The sequence below is a fragment of the Clarias gariepinus genome, chromosome 23 (assembly GCF_024256425.1).
Source record: "Clarias gariepinus isolate MV-2021 ecotype Netherlands chromosome 23, CGAR_prim_01v2, whole genome shotgun sequence".
Classification (NCBI taxonomy): Eukaryota; Metazoa; Chordata; class Actinopteri; order Siluriformes; family Clariidae; genus Clarias; species Clarias gariepinus.
This window is the reverse complement of record NC_071122.1, coordinates 13,105,212-13,115,307: the sequence shown is the minus strand read 5'-3', so window position 1 is coordinate 13,115,307 and position 10,096 is coordinate 13,105,212. Positions and strand designations below refer to the sequence as shown.

The window sequence follows — 10,096 nt, the reverse complement described above, 5'->3', positions numbered from 1 at the left end:
TTGCAACATCTGACCAGAGAATATTGTTCTGATTTGTTTACAAATTTTAAGCATGTAGCTCTGAGTCTCTTTTTTGCATGTGTGAGGTTTAGGAATAGAGGTGATTGATGTGTTATTGCTTATTGTTTTTTTATATAGCTCTTCATGCTGCAACTCTCAAACTGAGCATGCTTTTTACTTATTGAAGACAAAACTCAAGGCAGACTTGCAAACAAGGAGCAACTGAAGACAGCTGCAGTAGAAGCCTGGCAAAGCAGCTCAGAGCTAAAAAACAGCATTTGGTGATGTCCATGGGGTGCATGAGTTGTTTTTGAGCTGGTAGAAATGGAAGGACTGTGTATAAAATGTCCTAAATTGTTAATGCAACATTTTAATTACAAATGAAATGTCTTATTTTCCCATCACTGCATTTACCCCCAAAGAATCAAATAACCAAGCATTTATGCTTCAACAGTTTTATTCATAAAATAATGCATTGGAAATTTAATATTAACCTATATTTTAGAACATTAAATTATTGTGCATACAAAGAAATATGTCACTTGTGGAAAAAAAATTTAATTGTTTGATCAAACATTGTGATAAAAATGCATAGTTACAGCTTAAATACCTAGAAAAACACTACCTAATTTTAACAATTTCCAAATTGTATTAAAGGCACTTGCACTAAATCAGGAAAATAGTTTTACCATTCAAATTACTGGCACTAAATCCAAAATGGAGTATAAACGATTTGGCACAAAAATCCAAAATATGATCAATCTTCTCAAAACAGTAAAACTAGTTATTTATATATATATATATATATATATATATATTATCCAAAGTATATTAGAATTATTAAACATGTATTTAAATGACTTTTAAACCTTAGTTCATGAAAAACAGTTGGACATACATAGTATAAATATGCAGCTTGAGATGCGTTTAACCTTCTGTTAGGTTACTGCATAACATTAATGAAAACCTTTAATTGATAAAATTTTCTTAATCAATTATTTGGCCCCTTACGTCTTACCCAGTCTATGGACCTGGGTAAAAAAAAAAAACTATGGAATTTTTTTTATGGAAAAATGTATGCAGGGAAAAAAATTCACTCTGTAATTTAGTATACTCACTAGCAATACTTTAGCGTTATATTTTTAACATCTCCTAAACATTACTGTACGCTAAAGAGCGTTCTATTCATGAGAAAAGCATCAATTCCATCCTTGTTTTATTCTAGCTTTTGCTTATATTTTTTTAATAAACAATTTATGATAAAAAGATATACAATTAATATTAATTAATTAATGCTAAGAATAAAGCCAGGGTTTTTAAACCCTATAAGCTCAACATGTTTCCAGTTTAATACTATAAAGACACCTCATACTTGATTGTCTTTGTGTAAATATCCCAGTGAGCACAAAGATAGAAAACCAGGTTGTTCTGGCAGACATCTAGGTTTTAAGGAATGTAAAAAAAAGGCTGTATAAACAGAATAACTTATATGGTAAGACCAATAAAGCATGTACGTATATGTAGTAAAGATACCGCAGTTTTATACAACACCAACATCAGAGTTCTAAGTAAAGTGCAGCTGATATGAATTTCTCAGAAAATAAGAGTTGACTCTCTAAAGCTTAAGTGGTCAAGACTTTTCAAAGGCGAGGTGTTGTAAGACAAGTGAGTCGACACAGAAGTTTTCCTCGACATGTTACTTCTGCCTCACTTGTTAGGAGTCTCAATCTAAGCCCAGGTTTCTATAAAGCTTCTTTGTCTACGGTCAAAAGTGCTATACAAATAAAATTAATTTAAGAACTGTAAACTAAAGTACCACAAAAGACTGGATTAGAGAATTCATCAAAAGAGATCCAAGTGTTTTAGGTAGGTGTTGAATGCAAACCCAAAATCTTAATGTCTGATCAGAACTTCTTTCGTATACCAGGCAGTCCAAAATAGACAAACAAGCACATTTTATGGGCTTTATGAGTGAACATTTTGCCCAAAATTCAGCTTGTACAATGTTCCACTTACTCCGATCAGCTATAACATGAACAATATAGAGCACCAACGACGTACCAGCAAACTGGTGACAAGATCATGGGCATCCAAGGCTCACCCATGCCCATGGGGACCAAAGTCCAGTCCTGTCAGGTCCCATTATAAAGAAAAAGCCAAAGCAGCACAAACCACCATAAGAACATAAATGCTGGCCACAACAGAAGGGCACCAGAACACCCATTGCACCCACTGCACCTCAGCCCACCACACACAGGGTCCAGCAGACAAAGAGACCAGGGCACACTGACCCAGCCTTCACACCCACATCCCAACTCGATTGAGACCCATATGATGTGCTGGAAAAGTTAGTCCGTTTAACGGAGGCCCCATCCTGCAACCCACACCCCCAGAATTCTTGTGCAGTTAAAAGGGGAACCTACAGTTATCAGTTTAGAATTATGTAAACCGCGCTATCCTAAAACCACATTCATTTGTTTAGTAATCTCAAATATCAAAATCACTGTTATAATGGGCTGCGATGGATTGGCACCCTGTCCAGGGGGTACCCTGCCTCGTACCCTAAGCCTCCTGGGAGAGGCTCCAGGTCCCCACGACCCTGAATACAAGATAAAGCGGTATAGAAGATGAGTGAGAGTGAGTGTTATGATGGGCAGGTTGGTGGATTTTCTTCTAGTATCTACATGACACCTTTATATGATAGATTCCTATAAAAAATTTATTTAAAAATACTTGAAATCTCTAAATATACTGCTATCTATCAAACCTGACTTACTGACTGTAGAAACGGCTAAAGAAAATATATAAAAATATAGGCTAGTTCTTATTTGACTTCATCTTTTAATATCTAACAGACATACTATGCTATTTCAAGTCAGATTTTATGAATCGGCTAATTTATAAAGCTGAAAGTGCATGTGTTGAACTGGACGGTATTTTGAGGTGAGTGTAGGATATGAAATGTTCAACTAAAGAAGTGAATATACAGTACTAAGCAATGCCGTTATTGTACAAGAGGAGAAGTAAGGAGTGCACATTGTGTACACTTCTTGGTTAGATGGTGCTCACTGGGATGTACACTACCAGTTGAAGGTTTAGACACACCTTCTAATTCCATGGTCATTCCTGATTTTTATTCCTTTCGACAATGCTGAAGACATCCAAAATGTGCAATAATCTCCTTCAAACTGTTGATATTAAAGATGATACTAAGCTGCTGTTAATTGGTGATTTCTGAGGCTGGCAACTCCAAATGAACTTCTCCTCTACAGCAGAGGTAAGTTTTGGTCTTGCTTTCATGGGATGGTCTTTATGAGAGTTTCATCATGGTGCTTGATAGGTTTTGAAAATGTAAAACTGTTCTTATAAGAACTGTTCCAGAACAGCTGACCTAGACAGAACAGTTTTTTTGGTTTTGGAAATAAAATCTAGTATTGTTCTAGAATGTATACCAATAAAAACAAATAATCCAAACCTATGTCCAAACTTTTGACTGGTACTGTAATAATAAATATTTAAATAAAAGTACCTCAGCAACATGTTTAGGACTAACAATCAGGTGTTAAATATGTCTGCTGGATATCTCCAGTGGCGTTTGAGACTGTTTTCATGTTATTCTACTTCCAAGAACAACAGGCTGATAAAATTTTTAAACAAATATACAGTAAGTCCCCAACATACAAATGAGTTTGGCTCTGAGAGCTCGTTCGTAAGTCCAATTTGTTCGCAAGTCCAACAAACATTGTGTAAGTACTAGGATACTAACACATTGGCTGTACACAGTATAAAACAAACATGTTCCATGATCTTGTCCTTATTCTGTAAAACCGTGCCTACAGTTGAACGTTTTATGTTAAAAGAATGACTAATGTCTGCCATCTTTTCACCTCACTCCATTCTCTTAATTATTTTCACTTTTTATCTCCATCGTTATTGCTTGGCGCTTCTTAGCAGTACCAGCTGCTATTGACGTTTGATTCCCAGACATCCTGGGGTGCATGCTGCATGTACAGTACTTGACAATGTACGCCGGACATGTGAGTTAACCTCCGCAATTAAATAAGTACAAACGCATGTTCGTATATTCGAAGGTTTGTAACTAGAATGTTTCTTTGTAGGGGACTTACTGTAACTACAACTTATATGAAGTTCATTCAAGAATTTTAGGCAGGTCAAATCAAACATGACTTAAACCTGATCAATCACTTATTATAATCGTAATAGGATCGCCAAAGTTCCGATAAGATCCAAGCAGCAGCTTCTTTAATCATTTCTGTGCATTTTTCACTACAGCCTTTACCTTCTGATATGGCCAACTACCACTTCCTGAAACCAAAGGTGTATATTAGGTAATCAATAACCGATCGATAATTCTGTCAACTCTGACGATTAAGCCACAATTCACACAAAGAAGATTTGTGATGAATTACAGGCCGACATGGCTAAGAATAGAAATAACAATGTAAAAAAAAAGAAACAGTATCAGCAGCTGCCACAGCTCCAGGCTTCACCGTTCACATCCTTGCTGTTGAGCTTGAAACTGTCGGTTACGCTGTCTCTGAACACGGGCCCGCCATGTCTCAGCATCAGCTCGGCTGCCATTTGATTAAATGCTTCGTCCACGTTGCTGGAGTCTTTGGCTGAGGTCTCGATTGCACTAATGAAGTCCAGCTGGTGAGCCATTGCTTGAGCTTCCTCAAAAGAAACATCACGCTCTTCAGTTAAGTCTGATTTATTACCTAAACAAACAGAAATAAGTTTCTGTTAAGGCAAAACATTAGCAGTAAGGAAAGGAAACTTAACATTGCCCCCCGAAAAAAAAGGAATTGTATTCACCCGCAACAAAAAATAACTGCTTCAAATCATGTTCAGTTCTTTAGTAGTCACTTAAGTTTAAAGTAATTCATAAACTTGTACCTGAATTATATAACAATATGAACAAGCCACCATCATCACCACCTATCATAACTATAACGACTAGACTTATTTTATTTACTGGTTAGCATTTGAGGTGGTAAAAGGTTGTCATTCCTCTATAAAGGTGGCATGCTGTAATACTGAATCAATCACTCATCATCTATACCGCTTCATCCTGTATACAGGGTGGCAGGGGCCTGGAGCCTATTCCATGAGACTTGGGGCATGAGGCAAGGTAGATCCTGGATGGGGTGCCAATCCATCACTGGGCACACATATACACACACACTTACACACACACACACACACACTTACACACACACACACACACACACACACACTTACACACACACACACACACTTACACACACACACACACACACACACACTTACACACACACACACACACACACTTACACACACACACACACACACACACTTACACACACACACACACACACTTACACACTTACACACACACACACACTTACACACACACACACACACTTACACACACACACACACACACACTTACACACACACACACACACTTACACACACACACACACACATACACATACACACACACACACTTCACTGACCTATTAAAAGGGTGGCAATGTTTGTGCCGCCATATTTCTTGATGTCCTCCATCCACCTTGGAACAGCCATGAAGGATGCTTTCTTGGTGATGTCGTACGTAATAATGGCACCATTTGTGCTGCGATAGTAACTCTGTGTGATGGTCCGAAACCTCTCCTGTCCTGCTGTGTCCCAAATCTGTAACTGTTCAAAAAGAATTAATCATTAATTTTCAATCATTCATCTTCAGGAACCTCTGAACACTGGAAGGGTAGGAGAATTCACTCTGCATGGTGTGCCAGGCCATAGCAAGGCAATAATCAGGCACTTACAACCTAGAGGCAATTAAACAATCATATCACCTACTGGCATGTTTCTGGCTAAAGAGGGAAAACCAAAGAAACCTGAAAGAAACCCAAATTAACACCTAATAGGGTTAGGTGTTCATAGATCAGGATCAAACCTAAAGCTGTTTAATTGGAGAAAAAATATGTACATAGCATAGAAGCCAATTATCAGTTTTACCTGAAAGCCCCAATGAATGTTTCTCTTTAAGCAGAAATAAAACAAGTGCTGATTCTCACTGCAAAGCTATCAGCAGGTAACAGAAAAGCATTGTAGGTGATTTACCAATCTGTTAATGTAACTACAAGGAGACAAATATGTTGGTGAATGCAAATGACTTTTTGGAGGAAAAAAATGCTGACTATGACCCAAAGAACACCATTCCTACAGTCAAGCACGGAGGTGGAAACATCATGCTTTAGGGCTGGTTTCATACTAAAGGTACAGACTGCCTTTGCTGCATTGAGGGGTTAATGGACAGGCCATGTATTGTAACACTTTGGACAAGAACCTCCTGAAGATGCATCATGGATGGGTCTTCAAGCATGACAATGACCCAAAACATACTGCCAAGGCAACACAGGAGTGGCTCAAGAAGAATTACATCATAATCCTATAGAAAATTTATGGAGAGAGTCGAAACTTTGAGTTGACAAGCAGCAGGCAAGAAATCTTAAAAAGTAAAATAAAACCTGTAAAGAATAGTGGATCAAAATGCGTCCTGAGATGTGTGCAAACCTGATAACCAACTACAAGAAAAGTCTCACCTCTGTGCTTGCAAACAAGTGTTTCTCCAGCACGTAAGTCATGTTTCACTTGAGGATCAAATACCTATATCCTCATTGAAATGCAAATCAATGTATAACATTTGTATCATTGCCTTTATGGATTTTTGATTGATATTTGGTCTCTATCCTGTACCATAAACCTATGACAAAAATGATAAACCCTTAATTTCTTTGTAAGCGGGCAAACTTAGAAAATCTGCAGGGGATCAAATACTTATTTTCCCCACTGTATATCCAAGATATCAGTGAGGCTTACATGTTAATTATGAAAATGTACATACAAGTTGTTCATTTTTTTCCCCCTTTAAGTATAATGACCATAGTTGCTTTAAGGAGACAATGATAGAATTTTACAATGTTCTTAATAGTCTACAGAATTATGAGATTGTCCCAGATTTGCAGTTTGGCACCTGTCATGAAATAAATATTCATGGGCCAGGGGCTGATTTCAAGCCTAGTGAATTCACTTAAGAGAAACAGTTTAAAAAGAAAACATTTACCCTTCTCTAGAACCGGGTTTCAAACAAAAATGTGCTGATGTTCTGCTGAGTCATCCATTACTGTTTCTCTCTCTCTCTCTCTTGCACATGCTCTCTATCTCACACACACAACTAGCAAACTCACATGATGCCACTGAAAAAACAGATAAAGCAGAATGTGCCCCAGGTCTTCTTTGTAATTTAGCAACTGAATTGCTCTTTGTAATTAACCTAAGACTGATGACATCACTGAAAGCTGAGAAAAATAAAATCTCATGCCACACAGTCACAAGGCAAGAGTCAACTCGAGAGACCTGTTACATTCCTTTGTCATTCTGACAGACTGTAATCCTCTGAAATTACACAGTGGCTTAAAACCTGATGCTGATCCATCCCAGTGTTCTTTTAGTATCACTATTTTTATTTCATTTTGTTAACATATTTGTTTTCTACGTAATTAAGTAACAACAACAGTCAGTTGATATTTAAAGACACAAAGGTCAGTTGTTCTGAAATAGTTCTATCAAGAACAGTATTGTCAAGGGCATGTGCTTAATGATGCAACCATGATGAAACTGGCTCTCATGAAGGCCATCCCAGGAAAGCAAGACCAAAACTTAACTCTGCTGCAAAGGATAAATTTATTTAGAGTTACCAGCCTCCAAAAATGAATTAAACAGCACATCAGATTAAAGTCGTTATGAAGACTTTACAGAGCATAAGAAGCAAAATCATCTCAATATCAACTGTTTAAAGGAGATTATTGCATATTTTGGATGCCTTAAGCAAAAGAAAAAAAATCACCATGAAATTAGAAGGTGTGTGTGTGTGTGTGTGTGTCACATATTCACTCATCATCTATACCGCTTTATCCTATATACAGGGTCGCGGAAGCCTATTGGACGATGCGATGTTACTCCCTGGACGTGGTGCCAATCCATCACAGGGCACACACACACACACATACACACACTCACTGGGAACGCCAATTAGCCTTATTGTCTTTGCTTTGTTGTAGGAGACCGGACTGTGCAGAAGAAACCCCACAAAGCCACAGCGCCGCTAATTTTCATTTAACGTTACTTGAGGATTTAAGGAATCGGTTCAGTGAACAAACTGTGACTCGTTTGAATCTTTAGATAAGAGGAATGAAGAATGGTAAAACACCAGAAATTAAATGTTATCATTTTACCATACAGTTGTTCTGTGCTGTACTTGTTCTTGTTGATGCACATGTTATTGGTATATCAATATTATCACTAGATTAATATTATAGTATTGTACCTATAGTGGTATTACCCAACAAAGGTTTAATCACACTGTTATGACAGTGAATGCACGAAGAACTAAAAATCATAAATACTGGTTATAAACTAAAATGAACCAACTTACAGATTGCAAATAACCAAAGATTCGTTTTGTTCGAACAAACGAACAAAAAAGAACCGATTCATTTGTTCGACACCCACCTTGACTCTCTTTCCCTGCATTTCCATCGTCTTCATTGTAAAATCCACTCCGATTGTATTGCCTTGCCTTTCGATAAAATTGCCCGTCTTAAACCGTTGGACAACGCAGGTTTTCCCCACACCGACGTCCCCGACCAAAACTATTTTGAAGACGAAATCATAATTGTCGTCTGTTTCCAGTAACGACATAGCAGCAGGCAGCGGTGTGATAGCGTTAATGTGCGATCAGTTTCACAGGGACGTGCAAAAGGAGATTTATATCGTCCCTGTGTGCGCAAAAGAACAAAGTGACGTGGATAAAGTGACACCTGCAGAAACTCGCCAACCCGGAAAACACAGCGGACGTGAACGAGTTTGTTTTTTAAATACGCCCCACCCCTGTGTTCTGATTGGCTGAGAGCGTACACGACTTTTGTTTACACGTCACGGGGGAAAGTTCGTGCCACAGTCTCATTATTCTTGCCTAAATAGAAAACACTGCAGTTTAATCTGCTAGATTAAAAAAATGTCTGCTGTAGTCACAGATGTTATAACTAATTTACAAACAGAAATTATTTTATTTACGGGAAAGTAAGACAAGTTCCTTTAGAAAGGTGCTGTCCTTTTCCCAACAGAATATCCCAATTTCGACATGGAATTTCCAGACGGAGTTGGAGTTGACGGTCAAAGGTTACCATGTGACGTTTGTAACAAATCTGATGCGTCACCAGGGTGCCATCGTTGCAGCAAAGTACAATAATCCATGTTCAACGTGTTAAATATAAATTGACAGAAAATATTTTAAGTAATAAAAAAAGGTTTTTTTTAAATGTTAAACCAAACAACTGATTGACACAATTTCCTGAAAGAGACAACAGTGGTGTCACAGTGTGTTTAGTATTTAATTTGAGCAAAACCATATCCTAAGGAGCCCCGCAGGTGACTTTTGTGAAAAAAAATAAAAATTCCGTTGCCACAACTTATTAAGGCGTGAGAATGAGATACTATGTTATTAGTATAACTATGTTATTAAGTAATAGTCTAAATGAATGATTACTTTTATTTAGTCACTGGCACACAGGATAACACTACCCAGTTAAGTTGTGGTCACAACATAATATGTCATGGCCACACGTTATACTATTATGTTCCCACATGTTATTAATTTGTGGCCACAGAATAGTATCCTGTTCCCACGCCTTAGTAAGTCGACAACATAGTATATCATGGCCACGTGTTATATTATTTTGTTCCCACTTGTTATTATGTCATGGCCACTAAATAGTATCCAAGCCTCAGTAGTTTGTGGCCATGTATATATTTTCCCAAATTTCACGAGAAGTGCTCCGTAATAGCCAGTACAATATGTGGTGCAAGAGAACTTGCACTAGCCAGAGCATTGCCTGCTGAAGTTAATTGGAATATGTTTTAATTTTTAGCAATGAGGACTCTAATCTAATCTAATCTAATCTAATCTAATCTAATCTAATCTATTCTCCATTAACCATCCATCCATCCCTCCATCCATCTTTGAACC

General features: G+C 37.5%; 1 protein-coding gene across 1 annotated transcript; it reads right to left on the bottom strand.

Moving 5' to 3' along the window:
• Positions 1-2,889: 2,889 nt before the first annotated feature.
• rab43 (RAB43, member RAS oncogene family) lies at positions 2,890-8,929 on the bottom strand. The gene is made up of 3 exons (XM_053484435.1): positions 8,581-8,929; positions 5,520-5,703; positions 2,890-4,739 (listed from the first exon to the last, which is right to left on the bottom strand). Exons 1-3 carry the CDS (start codon positions 8,767-8,769, stop codon positions 4,483-4,485), a joined length of 630 nt encoding a protein of 209 aa, XP_053340410.1. The 5' UTR covers positions 8,770-8,929; the 3' UTR covers positions 2,890-4,482.
• Positions 8,930-10,096: the final 1,167 nt, after the last annotated feature.